The sequence below is a fragment of the Coenobita brevimanus genome, chromosome 1 (assembly GCF_032717465.1).
Source record: "Coenobita brevimanus isolate Jiangsu-jjx chromosome 1, ASM3271746v2, whole genome shotgun sequence".
NCBI lineage: Eukaryota > Metazoa > Arthropoda > Malacostraca > Decapoda > Coenobitidae > Coenobita > Coenobita brevimanus.
In genome coordinates this window covers 56,179,363-56,201,608 of record NC_136954.1, presented here as the reverse complement: position 1 = coordinate 56,201,608, position 22,246 = coordinate 56,179,363, and the positions used below count along the sequence as shown (strand labels likewise).

The 22,246-nt window shown below is 40.8% G+C and overlaps 1 protein-coding gene and 1 non-coding gene across 2 annotated transcripts in view; both read left to right on the top strand.

Moving 5' to 3' along the window:
- Positions 1-1,841, top strand: part of obe (activating signal cointegrator 1 complex subunit obelus) — a 55,484-nt gene extending 53,643 nt beyond the window's left edge. Inside the window, exons 46-47 of the mRNA XM_080275593.1 lie at positions 102-272; positions 1,264-1,841. Of these exons, the coding sequence (XP_080131719.1) occupies positions 102-272; positions 1,264-1,523 (431 nt within the window). The 3' untranslated portion in view covers positions 1,524-1,841. The remainder of the gene's footprint in view (positions 1-101; positions 273-1,263) is intronic.
- A 16,999-nt stretch (positions 1,842-18,840) lies between these two features.
- TRNAA-AGC (transfer RNA alanine (anticodon AGC)) lies at positions 18,841-18,913 on the top strand. Its single transcript has one exon. It is a non-coding gene; the product is annotated as a tRNA-Ala (tRNA).
- Positions 18,914-22,246: the final 3,333 nt, after the last annotated feature.

Here is a 22,246-nt window from a genome sequence, read left to right as displayed (position 1 = left end):
ATGAAGGTTCCACTCCAAAGTTATGACAGTGTTTTTGTTGAATAATCAATGCTTATGATTAGGGTGATGAGGATGAGATTTTTTTTTTCCCTCCCTCACAGGTCGGTTTGTGTTGACCCTCTACGTGATGTCGGACAGTTACCTAGGGCTTGACCAGCAGTACGACATTCCCCTGGAGGTGATTGAAGCCAGTCTAGAGGCTCAGGTCAACTCTGAGGTCACCATCACTGAGACAGATGACGAAGTCTTACAGAAGTGGCTCCCACCTCAAGGTAAATGGAAATATACATTACATAGTGATATTTCCTACAGTAAAACCTTTGTTAAGAGGAAGGATGGGACTGAAATGTATTGGGTGTTGTGATGAAGATGGGTAGATCGAGATGGTTAGGGCGTGCTGAGAGGATGGAGGATGATAATTGGGTTCGGAAGGTGAGAAGTGTGAACTTTGGGGGTAGGTTTGCAAGAGGCAGACCAAAAAAGATCTGGGACTAGGTGATACAGTGTGACCTCAGGGATAAGGGACTAAATAGGGAGGCTGCCAGAGATTGGGCAGCATGGAGAGCCACCATTAGGTGACTAAGGTCAATGCATACAAGCATGTTGGATCCATTAAAAATGATACAGTTCAAAACTGAATTAGGGGAAATTCCCATTGAAGATTTATTGCCACCTGTAAAACAGATTTGTCAATTAACGGTACTCACATTTTACAGTACAGTTTATATGGAAAAATGTCATGATGTTTTGGAGCACCTGCCAGACATTATAATGAAGACTGCTTGCATTCTATCCTTCTTGTCAAACCATCAAAAGGTACATCTAACACATTCCAGCATGTCTACATCAACACCACAGTGTTCTAAAATCTCTTCATTTGTCTGTCTGTCTGTCTCTGTGTAACTCCACATGCTCCTTTCAGAAATGTGGACGGGAAACGTAGGAATAGGAGATGCTTCTAAGAGAGTGCCCAGTGATATGGGTCACACATTTGTTCGCTCATTGTTCAAATCTCTTACTCCTTCAGCCCAAAGATGCCATTCTTGTTACACTCTGGCCATCACTTGATGAGTTTATATGGGAAGGGAGAAACTATTTCAGATGGAGGGGTTAGGTAATGTCTAAATGTTAACCACTTCACTACAGGAGGTCTCCCAAAAACAGAATGGAATCATCTGGAGGTGACAAGAATATATTACAGTAAAACATCATCATAGTTAAGATGTTAACTTTTGTGTCGGTAAACTGTACTCTCCCTTTCAGGTGCTGCTCTTACCATGACAAAGGATCCCAGGACCCGTAAGTATGAGGCTGCGGAAACCAAAGACTCTGATGATATCCCTCAGGAGGATAGCCAACGGTATGACAGCACTTACTCAACTCAGTCATACTCAGGCAGTAGCCAGGAAGGGAGGGAGCAAAGGTCCAGAGGGAGAAATGGCAGGAGGAGGCAGCTACAAGATGGTGGAAAAGAGGAGTCAGGTAGTGCATGGCAAATTGTTTGTAGTAATGGAGTGAAATGATTTATTTGCATTCAGGGAAAAATATGAGCTGGGATTCTGTTCTGGATGGAATGAACTCAGTGAAGGACATACTTTAGTTATGGTAATGTACAGGGGATATTTCTTTGTTGTAGATGTACTCTCATTACAGTGCATCAGGAAGGAAGTAGACTGATAGATAAATAAGAGGGTAGATAATGACCTAGAATTGCCAATCATTTAAGAGAATATTTAGCTATTGAGCACTGTAGAAATAAGTAGGAAGAGTTGGTAACAGAGGTACTCTACTTGTTTGTGGGAGATCCAGAAACAGTTCATTATTTATAAGGGTTGAATAAAGTGAAGTGTGGTAGGTGGGGGCACTCACCATCCACTCACTTGTTGTAGTGCTGCTCTCGGGTGTCTGCCCTTTCCTCTCCTCCATCCTTCTTTCCATCTGTCCTCTTCTGTCTTTCTTTCCTTCATTCTTTCCTCTTTCTTCTGCCTGCGGTTGACTTTACACTCCCTCTTGTGTCTTTCTTTCCTTCATTCTTTCCTCATCCTTCTGCCTGTGGGTCACTCTGCACTGAGTGACAAGCCGAATGGTTTCATGTACACCAGGAAACCATTTACTGTGCTGGATGGTAACCATATAACCAATTTTTGGCTCCTGGTGGTTTAGTGGGTAATGAAGGTGCTCCAATCGGATTGAGCTGGTGCAGGTTTATATCTGAGGGATGGTTGGGGTTGATTGCTCATGTAATGCCACTCAGGGATGAGTGAGGCTGGTCACTCTCATCTTAAATGCCAGGACTAACTTGCCTAGCCCCGGGCTTCTACGGTCCTCATGGGGCAACGTAGGATTAGATGATGGATGGATGGAATAAAGTGAAGCCAGATGCCGAACGGCAATGTAGTACCGTAAACAGTAAATCAACAAGCAGTAGAGGCAGCAACAATTAGCATGTCAGGGATCATGTAATAATGCAACTACTGGTGGAAATATACATAATTGTAAACTACTGTACAGTACTTTATTGTATGGTGATTGATGAAGAACAGATCAAAGTTGAGGAATGTTATTACGGTAATTGAACCCATCAGATCCATGCTATATGAAAAACACATGTAAAACTAAAATAATGGAGACTGAAAGTTTGTGGAGATTACAAAAACATTAGCTGTATTTATTTTTTATATTTACCAGTACATTTTTTTAACAGACTGAATTATTGCAAGATAATAATAAGTATTGTTGGGATAAAGGATTTCAGTGCATGGTCTACTGTATTTTTTTTTTTTTTACGACTATATATAAAGGCTTAGAAACTGTGAGAATGATTGAATGGATGTACAGATGTGGTCATTAGTTGCTTTACATTATCTTGAAACCATATCAGAACCTAATGAATCTTGCAAAACTCATCTGTGTAAAATCATGATGGTGATGATGATCGTCATCTTCATCTTGACCATTTTCCTTATAAAGATAGGGTGAGTTAGTGGTGGTGGTGTGGCCCGTGGCTTTTCAGGACATGGACCTGGTAGACAGCAGGCTGAAGTTGCCCCTGTCCTGTTGTTCACTAACCTCCTTTGGGAGAATATAAAGAGAGGATACAGGAGCTACCAGTTTGTATTAACATACTAAAATAACAGTTACCAAAAATATATACTGTATACATTATTTAATCTTACATATATATATATATATATATGGTAATTGTGTTTTTTTAGTGTGTGTGTGTGTGTGTGTGTGTGTGTATCAGATAGGTACATGTGAAGCAACAGAGTATGGTGAAATTTTTTTGGCCTGTCTGATGGAGCCAGGATTTCAAAGGCTTGAATGATGAGTGAATGGAAGCGTGGCCCATTTAATTGGGCAAACTTTTGCTGTGTGGACATTGCTACTCATCACCCTGCCTTAGGGTGGGAAAGGGGGTCTGGATGATGATGATGATGATAATGATATACAGTATATTTATATTTGGTTATTGTGTTAGTATGTTAGTGCAAATTAGTAGCTACTCTCAGACAGCCAGTCAGTGTGTGCTAGGTCTATCTATCTATCTATAGCCCGACGCCCTGATCCCGCAAAGGGTGGCCGCAGACAAAATGCCTCCAAGTCATTCTGTCACCCACCATTTGACTCCCCTCCCCCCAGCTCACCCCCCCCTCCCTCATATACCTCTCAACTCCATCCCTCCACCTCATCCTCGGTCTACCCCTCCCTCTCCCTCCCTCCACCTCACCTACATACACCCTTTTAGTCAGTCTTTCATTCTCCATCCTCTCCACATGTCCAAACCACCTCAGTGTATTTCTCCTAATCTTTTCAACCACATCCACATCTACCCCACAACGTTCCTTCACTTCTTCATTCGTCAACCTGTCCCTCCACGTCACTCCACATGCTCCTCTCAAGTAACTCATTTCCACTGCTCTCACTCTTGACTTGTTCCCTTCTTGCAAGGTCACGCCTCGCTTCCATACGTCAGGGTAGGGATCACAATACCATCATGCAGTGACTTCTTAACTTCCATACTCACCTCCCTATTTCTCATCACTGCTTTCAGTGTACCAACAACCTTCCTTCCCTGCTGTACCCTTTCATTTACTTCATCCCCCAAAGTTCCATCCTTACTCATCACACTACCCAAGTACTTGAATGCACTCACATTCTCCATATCCTCACCATCCAACCTCACTGCACACTCAGTGACTTCATTCCTCTCAAACACCATAACTTTACTTTTGTTTACATTAACTTTCAGCTTCCTCCTCCTACACACTGTCCCAAATTCATTCACCAAACCTTGCAACTCCCATTCATCTTCACTCAACAATACTGTATCATCAGCAAACAGCAACACCGGAAGCTTCCAAATCTCACCCTCATTCATTAGGGCCACCCCCACATCCACTGCCCTACCTTGAACCTCCTTTACAACCCCATCCATATATATATTAAACAGCCATGGAGACATTACACACCCCTGTTTCAGTCCCACATTGAGATCAAAGAACTCACTCAGCTCACCATCCACTCGCACCGTAGCCCTAGCTCCCTCATACATACTCTTCACAGCACTCAGCAATTTCCCCTCCACTCCATATATTCTTAATACCTTCCACATACCTTGCCTATCTATTCTGTCATAAGCTTTCTCCAAGTCCATGAAGGCAGCATACACTTTCCTTCCCTTCTCTAGATACTTCTCCACTAAACATCTTAGAACAAATATCTGGTCTACACACCCTTTTCCCTTCCTAAATCCCCTTGTTCTTCTCCAACTAGCTCCTCTGTCATATGCCTAACCCTATCAATGAGTATTCTACCATATATTTTACCAGTCACACTAAGAAGGCAAATACCCCTATGGTTACCACATACTTCTCTCTCCCCTTTTCCTCTGTACAGAGGAACAATTATACCTGATTTCCAGTCCTCTGGAACCCTTCCCTCTTCCCAAGCCAATCTACACAACCTCCATATCCACTCCACAACAATCTCACCCCCATACCTAAGCATTTCACCACACACTCCATCAATTCCTGGGGCCTTTCCCAGCTTAATCTTCTTCATCGCTTCCACTACTTCCGACCTACTGATCTCTTCCTCCCTCCTCTCATCTCTTCTCCCAGCCATTCCCCAACCACTTATACTCACACTGCTCTCACTCTCTACATTCAACAAATCCTCATAGTGCTCCTTCCATCTCCTCACTTTCTCTCTCTTCTCCACCAACAATCTATTATTCCTATCCTTCACTCCCCTACTATTTCCCCTTTCACACTGCCTTACTTTCTTTATCTCCTTCCAAAACAATTTCATACTCTCCCTCCATTTCACACTCAGATTCCTCCCAAACTCTTCATCCACTTTCTTCTTACTCTCCTTCACCAGTCTCTTAACCTCCCTTCTCCTGCTCATATATACCTCTCTCTTCTCTCTCTCATCTTCTCCCCTACCTCTACTCGCCAACCATTCACCATATGCCTTCTTCTTTTGTTCCACAGCCTGTTTCACCTCATCATTCCACCATGCTGTCCCTTGCACACCCTTGCATCTCCTCCTCACTCCACAAACCGCCTCACACGCTGCGCTTATCTCTTCCGTGAATATCTTACATACGTCTTCCACCCCTTCCATCTGCTCTAGCTCATACCTTCCCAATCTTTCTTCCACTATGCTCTTATACTCTGTCCTTTTCTCACTATCTTGCAATTTCTCCACTCTTCTCACAGGAGCTGCTTCCTCCTGTCTTCCCCTTCGCCTCCTCAACCACTTTCTTTGCAGCTCTACCTTGGCCATCACTAAGTGATGGTCCGAGACTCCATTCCCCCACCCTCTCCACACTCTTGCATCCAACACTTGTCTTCTCATTCGCTCATCCACACACACGTAGTCTATCATTGCCTTTCGTTCAAAAAGTTCACCATCCATCCTCCTCATTACTCTCCATGTATACCGGTGGATCATCTTATGACGAAAGTAGGTGTTGGCTATTGCCAACCCCTTACCAGCACAGATGTCCACCAAAGCACTACCATTCCCATCTACTTCAGCTGGCACACCCCACTGACCAACCACTCCATCCACTCGTACATTCCCAACTTTGCCATTCATGTCTCCAATCAACAGCACTCTCTCGCTCCTCTCAAACTTGTCCATACATGCTTCTACTCTACTTCAAAACTCATCTTTCACTCTTGCCACTCGATCCTCTGTTGGAGCATACACACATACAATCGCCCATGCTTGTATACCTACTTTCATCCTCACCCATACAATCCTTGCACCCACTGTTCCATACTCTCTTATATTCTCCTTCCACTTCTTGCTTATCATCAGACATACTCCCTCTCTTGCCCTCTCATTCTCACTGACTCCCGCACATATACCTACACCGTATTCCCATTCTCTCATCCTTTCACCTTTCCATTTAGTTTCAGTCAATCCACATATATCCACTTTTGCATCCTCAAGCACCTGGACAATCTCTCTCTCTTTCACTTCATCATTCATTCCTCTCACATTCCACGTTCCTAACCTCAGAATGTCCTTTGTCCGTTCCTTAGTCGTCAACGTATGGTCCGTCCGGGTCCGAGGCGCTTTATATGCTTTTTTAGTTAGTTCTTTTTACGGGGTGGGGCACTAACCCACCACCAACCCTAGGTGCTGTATTTAAAAGGTCTGCTTCTGTGGAAACTCACTTGAAAGCTTCTGATTTATTGTTTCAAGTTTTGAAATTCCGTAATTAGTTCATACACACTGTTGTTTTCCAGTTTGTAAATTACACTCAACAATTGTGATGCAAAAAATTGAGATTTAATGATAATTTTGATGATAGTTGCAATATACATAGATCAGAGAATGAATGAGCTTTACTGCCCTGGTGTTCATGTATCAGAATAAGAGCCATGAGAGCATCACTACAGCTTCTGACACCCCGACTCACAGAACAGAAATAATTAAAACAAAATGCCTCTCATTTACCCATACATAGGAACTCCTGGTGCTGCAGACCATTCTTTCATGTGTAGTTGTGGCTGGGTGGCTAATCCTTCCTTATGCATATATTGTACATTTACACTAGATTCATTGGTAGAAAGAGAGAGAGAGTCATTTTGTGTGTGTGTGTTTGTGCATGCTTGTTGGGGGATAGGGCTTTCCATATGTTGCATGGGAGTTGTGCAATGGAATATCATATAGAATGTCTCAACTGTACAAGTGAACTGGAATACCATTGCAGGACATCTTTATCTTATACATTCACACTTATTAAATCTACTGCTGTTTTTTATGGTGTATGTGCATATGAACTACCTGATGATGTGAACACAGCAGTTACAGTAGTGTAATGATGAAAACAGGGTGGCCCATATGTAACGCTCCTCTTCTCTTCCACCAGGTGCTTTTTCTTGTGTTGTGGGATGGCTTTGTCATTGCTATCAATATGTAACTTTTTATCATTTATTCATTTGTTACTCCCACAGTCACATCCATACCCACATCAGCAGACTGAGCCATCCCTACAACACATTATATAGCATCAGGAGAGCATCTGGTGGAGGTTGTTTATGTGCCAGCCTGTAAAGTATATAACCTCTTGAATCAGTGTGATGATCTTTTTGTTTATTTTTTGCTAATTCCAGATACTGTAATTTTATTTGACTTAGGAGAGGGATTTAATAAGACTATATTTAACTCCTCCAGTTTGAGGAGTCCATTGTAAGTTGAATAAAAGCATCAGGAGATTGGAGAAAAAAAGTTGAAGAGACAGCATCAGTGAAAGTGAGTTAATCTATAGTTATTTGATTTGAAACAATTGAATATATTTTTGTAACACATAGAATTGGTGTATAATGTTGGGAGTACCAGTGTGTAGCAGAATTATTCATACATGTACTAGTGTTAGTTTTGTTTCATTTATAATAGTTTCAGCATGCTTGCATGCGTCAACCTTAGTCGCTTAATGGTGGCTGTCCATGCTGCTTGATCTCTGGCAGCCTCCTTATTCAATCCCTTTTCCCTGAGGTCACACTCTTGTCCCAGGTCTTTTTCAGTCTGCCATTCACAACCCTACCCCTAGTGTTCACACTTCTCATTTTCTGCACCCATTTGTCATCCCCCATCGTCTCTACATGCTCAGACCATCTCAGTCTACCCCTGCTTATCACAACACCAGTACATTCTAGTTCCATCCATCCTCTCAACTTTTATATCGTAAACATAGCCCCCACAGACCTCACATTCAAGGATGCACTGCACATCCACCTAATTATTATAGTCATTTCTGTATGTTTGAGCCTGTTGGATATATACCTGTACTAGGCCCTTGTTACTCTAACTTGGGCTAAAACTGAATGGTGATTTGTAACAATAGATTAACAGTAAAATAAGATGCTGGTGAAGAGAAAGTGCTGTAGGAAGGATGTAGAGCAGTAGTATTGTCTTTTCTGCCACTTAGGTATGTGAAATAAGCTGCCAAAGGATGAAAATCTGAACCAAGTTATAATAAAAGCACTATAGTTATAACTTCTTCCACCAAAATATGTTGTTTACATGGTACAGTTTATTTTGTTCTTGCTATTTTTATTCAGCTTCAAACTTACTTGACATACTTCTAGAACTAGAATGTTTAGACTTAAACTATCATCCTTTAGTCCCTTCACTTGCAGGGTTCCCTCCAATGCTGAATTACTGTAAATCATCTGCTGGCAGGAATAATAAAGTAAGTACAGTATATGGCTTTGGGATGAGGGGTTAATTCTGTAGACAGTGAACATTCATGGTATAGAGGCAATACAGAGTGAAATCAATATCAGTGTTATGATATTTTGTTGTGTTTAATATGGTGCTGCATTTTTATGTTTAATCTGTTTACAAATGATAAATGCAGCAGTATGCAGATAAGGACAATCTATCCTATGCACTCCAGTGAATAACGTTTTTTAAGAGATTTAGTATGCTGTGATAGTTTGAATAGGTGCAAAACTGAATGCGGAATGTATGAAAGTGTCTCGTTTTGCAGTCTTTCATATATTTTAATTAAACTAGACATTGATTGTGGATGTGAGCAAATAGGGGAGACAAAAGATATGTCCTTTTATTTTATTCAATAAATGTGCAGCATAACAGCGGCTTTATTTTAATGGATCAACAGGTTAGACCACGTGAATTATTTAGATGTTTTGTAATGTCATCATTTTCCTGATCCTTCTTCACTAACCTCACTCCTAGGCAATAAGTGACAATTTTGTGTTACAAGCAGTAGAAATCGTCTATCTTCAAAACAGCTGTAGGCATAAGCACAATGGACAGTGTAATAAATGGATGTTCCCAATCTATCTGGCAAAGCAGACCCATTGATCACAGTATGCAGCTGCTTCAGTGGTACAGTACAGTACAATAAATACACTACGTAGGGACCATGCACCCTCTTGTGGTAGACAGCACCTCACCAGGGTCAGACCAAGGCCCTTCCCAAGGTGAGGTGCAGGGAAATAGTGAGGAGGTTTGGCTCCCGGGTGGATGCTGCAGCTGTTCCAACCAGGGTCACAGCATCACCACATTTAGGCTGCTCTTCAGCTCAAGTAAATTTATATGTACTTTGGAATGGATGAAAGGATGGCGAATGAGATTTGGATATACTTAATGGATAAGGAATGCAATGAAGTGGCATGGAGGTAAAGGGATATGGTCAAAGTGCCAAGCAGGTATTTGGAACTAAGATCGAGGATCGAGTTGGATGAGTTAGACATATGTTGTAAGGAAAAAATGAGCAACAGTTTACTGGAGAAAGAGGGGAAGGGTACATTTTGAGGACAATAACTTAGTTTGGAGGTGGTTTTCAGGACCATTCCCACAAGGGAACACATTTTAATAAGCTATACAAAGTTTACAAAAGAGTACAGGGCTGGTGGCTAATTAGCCAAGTCAAGGATTTTTCAGCCGGTGATGTCACCCTGGCCGATCACCCTGGAGAGTATTGAGTGGGATGTTATACCCGTAGGCACCTGTGCACTCCTAGCACAAAAAAGTCCTAGGATTTAATTTTTTATCATTTTACATATATATATATATATATATACACATTATTATGCAAAATATATATTAAAAGTTAAAATGTTGAGTGATGACTGATAGAATTTTAGGTCTCTCGAAGCAAATGAAACGTACTTTTTCGAGTTTTTACCAGTTTGCAATTACAGTTAGAACATATGTGGATTTTATTTTATTATTATTATTTTTTTTTTTACTTTTAAGCACTCATTGATCACGAAAATTAATGTCAGATTCTGAAATATAGGGATAGTTTGATTTTTTTCTTCCGAATTCGAACGCAGTTTCATGCTGTGACTTATGTGATCAGTTGAAAGTTGCTCGTGTTGTGATGTGTTCTTTTGTGATATTCTGCGTCGGTAATCTCCTCTCTGGGTGTGTTACCGCATGCAACATCAGTTAGTGATATTCAGGTAAGATTTATGGTCTTTCCAGTGCAAAGATGATCGATTATTACGGTTAAAACCATTGGCTTGTAAAGTTCGCGTTGGGGACTTGTCCATTGTTTACATAATTTTTCTGTCTCGGCTGGCCTTTACAGCAACATAAGTTGTATGGGTAGGTAGATTGTTGCAAAAGAATATTAAATGTGAGGTTCGTACTGTAGGTCTGCGTAGCATAATTCCCATTTTGGACAAATTGCAAGGTAGTCATTTGTACCAAGGAGTCTGAAATGATTGGGTGAAGCTTGTCTTAGGCACGGAGTGACATGCTGGAAGTTACCGCTCCGCTTATTGCGGATGCGCGGAGTAACCTTTTAGCTTCTATCTTGACAGTATCCTTATGTTAGCAAGTGTTCCATTTATCAACAACGTTCTATGAAATACATGTGTCAGGAAGATAGTTGGATGTCTTATCGACTTACAGGTAACTATAGGTCGATATATGGATATCTGTTAATAAAATAATGTGTTACAGGCAGATTGTGAAATCAGTCATTTCGTGAATTAAGGTTAGTTTAGGATTATTAGGTTGATCTATGATAAGGTTAGGTTAGGGTAAGGTTAGTTTGTGTAGTTAGGTTAATTAGGCTAATTAGCGAAGGGAACGGTAACTTCCTGCATGTCACTCATGCATATGACACCGGGCCCAAGACGCTCGTACATAGCTCCCTCGGAGTCTTCCATAGCCTTTTCCATTGCCTTCCAAAGTTGCTTTTTTATCTTTATTTTAATCGGGAAGTGTTAGGAACAACATTCATGGATTTCAACATTTTAACAGCATAGGTAAATAGATTATTTATCTTGTTTGGGTATTAAAACGATAATGCGTCCTCTGGAATTCCAGTGTAAACAGTAAGGGGAAAATGAGAGAAGTTTGTTGAAGTTAAATGAGAACTAGAATTATATATATATATATATATATATATATATATATATTTATTTATTTATATATATATATATATATATATATATATATATATATATATATATAATATGGTTGTGTAGGCTGCATATCACTATAAAAATCTTTCATTTTCATAACAACCTGTAGTTACGTGACTATAATTTTGCGGAGATTTTCATGTGACCGCTTGTGTTTCGACCTGTAGTCCCTCTGTTGTATTGCTGTATTCCACGACCTTGTCTCATTAATTCCATCAACTTTTCCTTGTAACCGTTCCGCAGGAAATCAGTAATAAATACAGATTGATGCCTATAAAGAACAGTAGGCAGGAGCAGCAAATCCCCCCACCCATTCACTTATTTCAGTTGCATCCCATTACCCCATCGATTATTTTGATTATTGCGGCTTTGTGTTATGAATTCAAACTTTTCCTTGTAACATATCCATCGCAAATAACAGCGGAAATAGACCGTAGTCTTTTATCCAGACTTTTCAAACTGTTAGCCTGTACCCAAAATACACCGCCTACCTGAAACTGTCATTTTCCCGTCGTTAATTGACAGAAAAAAACATTCTTTCCATAGCACTTTTTCGTGATTAGCAACATATTTCGTGGTAATCTCTTGTTACATTTCAACATTGATTACACAGGGATGGCAATTTTACGCCAAGTTATAGTGGACAGACTAAAGCTGAAAGTAACATCCGCTGCCCACATAAAAACCCCAACCTTATTTCTTGTTACGGCAACCGGACTTACGCTACTGTTACTGCTGCGGCTGTTCTTGAGTATTTATACCGAAATTGAGAGAGAGAGAGAGAGAGAGAGAGAGAGAGAGAGAGAGACTACCGGTATACAGTATTTGTTCAGAGAGACTACCGGTATATTTGTTCAGAGACTGCCGGTTTATTTGTTCACTGTAGGCTACATACGTCAGTTCATTTAGTTAGCATTTTATCAGGAGGCTTCAGACACTGCAAGAAGTCGACTGTTGTGGTTTTGTCTGGATTTAAAGGAGATTTGTTGACAAGGAGAGAGATGCCGTTTTGAACAGTACGATATCAGTCATGTTCCTCTTTTTTTTTTTTTTTTTTTTTTTTTTTTTTTGTTTAGCTAATTATGTTAGGTGGCCCACAGTCATATATTTGTTTCTTGTCTGAAATGTGGTATAATACTGGTACGGCACTTACAGTAGTACCATAGTTATAGTACCGTACGAAAAGATAAAGTTTGACCCCTCTGAATAGTGTCCCGTTGCTGATTTATTTCATGTGTTAGCAAGTCAAGCTCTATTGGTGAAAATATTGAGGTGTTTTTTAATTAAAAGACTCATAGGCACTGACTCCAAGTTGAAGTTAGGCCACTGGTACTGCTTCATTACAGAAATCGTTTTAGGAAAAAACATTTAAAATTGGGCTGCAGCTACTTCCATTACTTTATGAAATTGATACCATGCAAGTCACAGTATGAATATTTTCCATTTTTCTTATAACATACTGTAATGCTAGGTGTAAATAGGCTCGACTTCTCATTCCTAAAACACCTAACGTGGAGCGGGGTCCTCTTTCGAGACCGGAGCTTAGTGCAATAAAGAGAGGCAGGACACAAAAACTCTAGGCAATACCCTTTACACGTATATTACCACAATCAGACACAGGACAAATCAGCAGACATTACAACATAATATATAGCAATATAAAACCCTTATCTAGGACATGTGTATCTCGCAGGATACTTGCTTATTTGATATTAATGCCGACCAATCAAACCTAGTGTATTCAGGGTACAGTGAATATAGGCGCGCGCGTGAGGTGCGGGGAGTATCTCACAAAGGGGGGGGGGGTGCGGGGAGTGACTTGTGACGGCTAGGAGGGAGTTATGGTAATACTGGAGAGAGGCAAGGATTAACAACGAGCATTACACGTTTTCCAATAGCAAAGGGACTTTGGTAATTGATTCTATTCTTGGTTTACACTTACACTAGATACTGGGACGAGGGAATGTCGTACAGGATTTACGGGTAGCGGGAGTAGGGGAATATCACTATAGTCTCACCAATCTAAAACCAAGGTTTGGGTGGGGTCTGGCGCTGGGTGCAGCCATGCCATACTTCCTAAACGAGCGATGAGTAGATTCTGTTATATATGTAATAGGCATCACAGATAGGTACACACATACTAATACAATATAAACGTAAGTATTCTAGCACATCAAAGGAAGGTAAACTTGTAATGCATATGGCTCTTGTACATCAATAAAGAAACGTGGCATACATATTTTACAGTCTGCTGAAAAAAATGTAGTTACTTTTACCGACTTTCACGGTAGTTCTAAGTTGGGTACGTAATGTAACAATTACGTTTATAATATAATTTGAAGGAATCAGTAGAACATACGCTATTTTCTTAACAGAAATAAATAAGTTAAAACACTCACGAGCGGCAACATCCAGGCCCATACTGGGAGTTAATCCATTGGAGGGAGATTAAGCTTCTGTCACGTGCTTCCACTGTTCACTTTGTTATATATATAACTTAAATTATATTTATAACTTAAATTAGTTTGTCTTTACACACACAAAAAAAAACACACACACACAAAAACACACACACACACACACACAACCAAGAAAGCTGCTGGGACCAAAAGCTCCTGGATCTCGTACAAGAGTTTTTCTTAACGCAACATGTGAGGGAAACCACTAGAAAAAGAGGACTTGATGTACCTTCAGTGCTAGATCTAATATTTACTAGGCAAGAAAATGACATTGACAGTTTAATATATCACCCTCCACTCGGCAAAAGCGATCATGCAGTACTAAATTATAACTTCAGGATAGCATATGACATAGTAAACAGCACTGACAGTTACAAAAAGAGACTAAATTATAAAAAGGGAAATTATCAAGACCTAAAGAAGTATTTCTTAGAAGTTGATTGGGAAAATGAGCTTAGAGGACAAGATTTAAATGCTGTATATAAAAAATTTTGTGAATTTTATGAAATAGGAGTCCAGAATTACATCCCACAGCACAAAGAAGCAGATAAGAAAATACAGAAATGGTTCAATACAGAATGTAAAAAATCTAAAGAAAGAAGAGATTTGTTGTGGAATAGATACAGAAGACACAATAGTGAAAGGGCATATAATAATTACAAACAGGCAAGAAACGACTATACAAGAATAAGGAGGGAAGCCCAAAAACAGTTTGAGGAGGATATAATAAATAAAAGTAGTGATCAACCAAAGCTGTTTTACAGCTATATCAGAAGCAAAACCAAAGTAAAAGATATAATACAATCCATCACGGACGAGGGAATCACTTATACACAAGAGAAAGATATTTGTGAAGCACTAAATAAGAATTTCCAATTAGTTTTTACAGAAGAAAAAAATTTTGAGAGAGACTATGTGGAACACACATGTCCACACATACTACCAGATATACAAATAGCAGAAAAAGTAATACAAGAGGAGTTAAGTGGATTAGACAGAGGAAAAGCAAGTGGTCCTGATGAAATTTCATGTTGGGTGTTACGAGAATGTGCAAATGAGTTAAGTAAACCATTATTTTTAATTTTCAAGAAATCTTTGAGTCAAGGGAAACTACCTGATATTTGGAAAAAAGCAAATATAGTCCCCTTATTCAAGAAAGGAAATAGACAAAATCCTCTCAACTACCGACCAGTATCACTGACTAGTGTTGTAAGCAAGGTATTAGAAAAACTTATAAGAAAAGCTTGGGTAAATCATCTAGAAAAACACAGTATGATAACAGAAAGACAGTTTGGTTTCAGAAAAGGAAAATCATGTGTTACTAATCTGTTGAGCTACTATGACAGAGTAACAAACACAATACAGGAAAGGGAAGGATGGGTGGACAGTATCTATTTAGATTTCAAGAAAGCTTTTGACACAGTATCACACCAAAGACTTTTATGGAAGCTGTACCATCAAGGAGGAATTCGAGGCAAACTGTTTTGTTGGATGCAAGACTTTCTCATAAAAAGAGAAATGAGGACAGTACTAAGAGGAAACTACTCATCATGGAAAGAAGTGACTAGTGGAGTACCACAGGGTTCGGTGCTGGCACCAATCATGTTTTTAGTGTACATAAATGATATAAACAGTAACACTGGAAATGAGAGCTATCTGAATATGTTTGCAGATGATGCAAAAATACAAAGGAGAATTACTAGCACAGACTCTTGTAGGGAGCTACAAGAAGAATTAAATAAACTTCATGAATGGAGTAGTACATGGCAAATGGAATTCAATGTGGACAAGTGTCATGTAATCAAGTTTGGTAAAAGTGGAAAAAGACCTGATTGGGATTATAAGTTAGGAAATAAAACCCTATACACATCAGAAAGAGAGAAAGACCTAGGTGTGATTATCAATAACAGACTATCTCCGGCTGACCACATCAGCGAGAAGGTACGGAACATGTATACACTGCTTGCAAATATGAGAATAGCATTCACATACATAAATGAAGACATGCTAAAAAGGATAATAACATCATTCATTAGACCAACCCTGGAATATGCATCAGTAGTCTGGAGTCCTCATCTCAAAAAGCATATAGACAAGATTGAAAAAGTTCAAAGGGCCGCTACAAGATGGATACCAAGCTTAAGGGACCTAAGCTATGAAGAAAGACTAAATAAACTGAATCTACCAACACTACAGGAGAGAAGGAAAAGAGGTGACATGATAATGCTATATAAGTGCATATCAGGAAAGGAGAAAATAGACATAAATGATTACTTAACATATGGAGAAGCATCAGCAAGAGGACACTGCATAAAACTGCATAAGAAGAGAGGTGATAAAGACGTAAGGAAATTCAGTTTCCCAAACAGAGCAATTGATCAATGGAATGCACTACCGAATGAAATAGTGTGTGCCAAAACAATTCACAAATTTAAGGATATGTACGATAAATATGGTCTAAGACACGGGACAATACGAGCTTGACTCATTCCTGTAAAGATACAATTAGGTAAGAACAATTAGGTAGGTAAGAACAGAAGTGGGTGAAGTCATGTCAGGCCAGGTGGCGAGGTGTGAGCGGACGAACTCTAACGGTGTCAGGTCAGCCACTACCCAATCAGAGTATAGGAAACAAGGCAGCGCTGTACGCCGGGAAATCCCCGGCTGGACTCCACCCAAACCTTGGTTTTAGATTGGTGAGACTATAACACTTTCTCGTATTACTTCTTTAGAGCTCACAGCAGTAGGGGTGTATTACTACGGAGGAATTTCCAGGCTGCACAGTCTTACTAATTGTATATAAGGGACGTCACTCATAAATATAGTTCATCAGTTCTTGGTTCGCACACTCGTCATTTATTCTCTCACTGTGATCTTACTTGTCCCGATATTCACTATATTAAGTCACTGCACGATACTACACTAGGCAAAGTCACACTTAACCTAAATCACTTGCACTGTTTCTGGGCAGCATCACACGTATTCATCGTGGGGGGCAGGGGCGGGAACACGCCGTCGGCAATCCTGCCGGGCTAGGGGCACCGCCCAGGGGAGGCGTGCCAAGAGGGCACGTGACAACTCGTAGGGGCGTCCTCTCGCGTCCTGGGCTACCCGTGGCTTCCGGGCTGGGCTCAGGGGTATGGCCCTCGGGACTGGGGCCGAATAGCTCCAGGAACCTCTGGTGTACCAAGTCTCGGCCGGGGGTGGGAGCCTTACGTCGTCGTGGGGGCGTATTGAGATCGCTCCCGGGTGTCCTGGGGAGGATCGGGAGAGACTGCGGACTATGGTCTCCAGCGTCGACAGGGGAGGGCTGCGGCATCGGCTTACGCTGAGGCCCGTCAGGTGCGTCTGTTCTAGAGCCAGACGTAGGGAGCGGAGGCCAGGGGAGGCTGTGAGGCCTGTCTGGGCCACTCTGGTACGGGAGGCCTGGGCTCTTGTCTCCCGCCGGGGTGACGTCTCGCTCCTTGCCTCCTTCCGTGCACCTTCGGAGCGACAGTGGGCCGTCTCACGAGGGCGGGAGCGACAATAGGCCGTCTCTACCAGGGCACCTTCAGAGCGACAATAGGCCGTCTCACGAGGAGGGGAGCGACAATAGGCCGTCTTTACCAGGACATTTTCGGAGCGACAATTGGCCGTCTCATGAGGGCGGGAGCGACAATAGGCCGTCTCACGAGGAGGGGAGCGACAATAGGTCGTCTCACGAGGAGGGGAGCGACAATAGGCCGTCTCTACCAGGACACTTTCGGAGCGACAATAGGCCGTCTCACGAGGGCGGGAGCGACAATAGGCCGTCAGGGCACCTTCGGAGCGACAATAGGCCGTCTCACAAGGAGGGGAGCGACAATAGGCCGTCTCTACCAGGACACTTTCGGAGCGACAATAGGCCGTCTCACGAGGAGGGGAGCGACAATAGGCCGTCTCTACCGGGACACTTTCATAGCGACAATAGGCCGTCTCACGAGGGCGAGAGCGACAATAGGCCGTCTCTACCGGGACACTTTCGGAGCGACAATAGGCCGTCTCACGAGGAGGGGCGCCGTCTGGAGTGTCTAGAACAACACCCCTAGCTGGTTCAACAATCCCACTCCGTGAAGGTAGTGTCCTTCTATGACGGCGACGGCGTGGTGGCTGCGGCTACCCCGTGGGGTCCGTGTGGGGGTGTCGGCATGTTCCCGGGCATACTGGGCTATATCTTGCTTGCCCCGTTGTGTGGGGCACTATGGTATTCTTCTGTTTCCATTTCGGGGGCACTGCTTTGTAAGTCACGCATTTTACATCTTAAACAAATATCTACCCTATTTTCACATGGAACGGCAGTCATCATTTAGCTGTTTCATTTTTAAGATTTTTTTTTTTTTAGTCTATGTAAATTTTTTCCCGTTCAAGTGCGTCATCTGACAAGATACAATCATTACCAAACTCATCAGTCACACACATACACACACACACACACACACACACACACACACTTTCAGTTTTCATACTCTGGCATTGATGAGATTCATACAAGAACCGTTACTGACTTGAAAATGCCCAGTACCGGATTGTATTTGAGGACACTGGCTGGGCACGAATGGGTTAATATAATATGACCTATTCTGGTATATATCTTTTCGTTCATTTTTTATTGTTCAATACCAACCCTGGGAAGAATGGGTTAAAAATGTACCGGTAGCCTAAATAAGAATGATATTATACAGTTAGTACTGCTTGTGTTTAGCGTAGCCTTCCTAATTATTAGCGTACGAGTTTAAGGATGTTATGTACAGCAAGGCCTTGATATACAGTTAGTACTGCTTGTGTTTCCGTAGCCTTTCCTAATATTAGCGTACAAGTTTTCTGTTAATACCGGGTACTTGCGTGGACACGTTTTCTGTGAGAATATTGTTTGGTGGCCACTTCAAAGGAAGCCTTTCACCTGAGACGGTCAGATGAGCTAGGGTAAGCATGGGGATGTAGCTCAAATGGTAGAGCGCTCGCTTAGCATGCGAGAGGTACGGGGATCGATACCCCGCATTTCCAGTTTTAAATATTTTTATTGTAGTCATTTGATTGTGGGGGGAGAAAAGAATTGTGACTAGAAATAATCGGTCAGTGGCTTGAGTTGTGTTTGTTCATGATATGATCAACAGCTTTTTAAAGGAGATGGTAATCGTGTAAAATACTAATACTAGCATAATTAATGAAGGTGTATTTGTGCGTAATTAAAGCCATTGTTACTGCTTGGTAGTTCAGTACTGAAGAAAATTACCGGTACAATGGGCTGACTTTAAAGGTAGCCATGTTAGGGTATAGGATATTACAGTAGGTGTGTAAAGTTGAGTAGCTCACAAAATAAACTATTATTCATTGCTTAAAACAAGGATGTTAGTTTTTATGCAGAGTACCTTGTTATAATGATTTTTTTTTTTTTTTTAACGAAAGGCTTTAACATTGTATATTCTGCTTATTTAATTAAAGGGGTACTTTGTAACATTTGAAAATTCAGTGGTGAAGGTGAGCATGACATAATTAGAATTTTATATAAATAGCAACGGGTACTTATCGTTAGGCTTTATAGTGTGTCCGTGAAGTTAGAGACGATTAGCATTGTCTTAATTAGAAATGTAGAGATTGAGTTCCCAATCACCTCTTCCTAAGTGATTTAGTTTTGGATGTGTGTGGATAATGTCCTTTTGTAAGTTATTTATGCAGAATATGGCGATATTGGAAGGATTTATGTAACAGAAGAGGACAAAGAGGTGTAATAAACAAGATAAATCGCTTAGGAAAAGGTGTTAAGGAGTTTCCGTAGCCGACGAGAATACCGGCCATAGCTACTGGCATCCTACTGACGGGCCTGACTCTTAGAATCAGAATCGTCAAATTTTATATTATGCTAGCTTGTATTTCGCAGTTAGAGGATTATAGAATGTGGTTTAAATAGAGCGAAAAGCATGAGTCGTTGATCGCCAGTATTAGAGATTCTAATAAAATTAAAACGTAGATAGGAGAGTAACGAAAATAATTAAATAAAGGTACCGGTACGGTAATTAAACAAAGTGAATGAGATGAAAATGATGCAAACAGATAAAAAAAAGAAAAAGAAAAGAAAGAAACAGTGGTAACAACCATATCGTTCATTGTCGACGATAGTGAAGGAAAGAAATTGATGTAATAAGGAACGTTACTAGAAAAAAGTAATGAACGAAATGAGAAGAGAACGATGTAAACAGCTGAAATAGACAAAACTGAAACCATTGCAACCACATCGTTTATTGTCGACGGTAGCGAATGTTAGGTGATGTTAGGTAAGGGCGTGGTTGATGGTTCGGTTTGGGATGCTTTGCTGTTGAAGATAAAAGATAACGTCATCAATGTTTACCTTACGCACAGCCGGTGGTCTTTACGTAAAATGTTTGTATTATTTCTTTATGTAATTATAGGTTATGTATCGTGTAAGCTGGGTCTTTGGGTGCGGGTATGTAATGTGTGGTTTTGAACTGTGTAATAAAGAGGGTGGTTGGTACCCGGTAATTCTCTCTCTCTCTCTCTCTCTCTCTCTCTGTAATGTAATGTGTAGGTTTTACTTTGTTGGAAACGGGTGATAGAAAAGAATGATGACCATACTTGACGTAGGCTATATATATTTTTTTCGTAACCTGACTCTAAATTTTGATGCCACACGATAGACATCCATAACTCCTGCCCGGAATTCACAGGTCACCGTATTTGTGAGGTCACGGCGTCAGAAAATAGGTTGATTGATATGGATAGATGGACAGACGTAGACAGATAGATGGATATTGATATACAGATAGACAAACAGATGGATGGATGTAGATGTAGTTAGATAGGCAAATTGATGGACAAATGGATGGATATCGGTATAGGGAGACCGATAGATAGACAGGCAGATTGATAGATAAATAGATGCACAGTGTTCCATAGTACAGAGGTATCCCCAACTCGTGCCCTTAATTCCCAGGTGTCCGTATTTCTAAGGCTGTCATGTTGGTGTTTTTGCTGTCTTATGTCTTATCTTGGTGGGGGCTGCAGTGAGTCACGTGACTTTGATAACATGTTGGGTGGATTATCCCACGTCATCGAACTGATAAACCCACACCTCACGTCAGCGTACCTCACCTCAATGGCATGCAGGTGTTTCTCTCTCTCTGTCTCTCTCTGTCGTGTGCGTGTGTTCGCATTTTCGATCATAATTATACTGTGCCTATCCTATAAAAATTTCTTTAGCAATTTTTTTTTTCATTATATCTTCGTTTTCCTACAGTTCCTATCTCCATACATGCGCAGTTTCGTTCCTTGAAATATCTTGTCATTATCGTATTTATATCTCGTTTATTTCAATAAATTTTCATGTATTTTGCCATTTTATGGCATTTTCTTTCATGTTGATTCGTTATTATTTTCGTTATCTGTATTTTCAGTTTTGTTTAATTCTTTACTTGTACATTCAGGATAAAAATTAGACGCGAAAGTGAAAACGGATTCAGAGAGAGAGAGAGAGAGAGAGAGAGAGAGAGAGAATGCTCGGGTTGAATGGGTTAATTTTGAAGCTACCGACTAATAATTATCCTTCCTAAGATGAGTAAAATCGCTGAGGAGTGGCTAGAACAATATAAAGTACCGTACGTCATCGGAGGGAAGGGGTTTATTGAACATTCTCGGCAAGTTCTTTGGGTTCGCCTTGGTGACAATTCGGCGCCGTTATTGCTGTTTTATCTTGGTGATTTATGGGGCCGTGATTGTCACGCGAAATGAATTTTCCATCTTTAAAAATTGTCCCTTTTTTTTTTTTTTTTTTTTTTTTTTACCGACTGTTTTATCACCGGCGGAAATAACCTGTGGATTAATAGACACTACATTTTAGGAACAAGACTTTGGATGTCGGTGTAGGTTTGTGATTTTTAGTTTAGCCCGTTACGGATGATTACCAAACGAACCGTACCAAAGAACAGGTCTCTGAGGTTTAGATTTCTGTTGATGAAAAGAAATATCAGGTTCCTTTGACTTATAAAATCGTCCTGCGGTGGCTGGAACAGAGTAACGGTAGTACTAGAGTTTTCCTTCCCGTGAAAGGGTTAACGGTGATAATGTTAAGGTTTTAAATCAGCATTCAAGATGGAGAGATGACAGTTATAGGTCGAGATAGAGTTAAAAGAGTTTCATCAGCAGTGTAAGATCGCTTTGAATATCGCTTTATTGGTTGCGAACGGCCGCAGGGGCAAAGAAACAAAGGAATGACTAGTGTGTGTGTGTGTGTGTGTGTGTGTGTTTGTGAGCATCTCTAAAACCGGATCCCGTATGAACCCCAATAATACATGGTCGTATAAATGACCTTAATGCATTGTGATT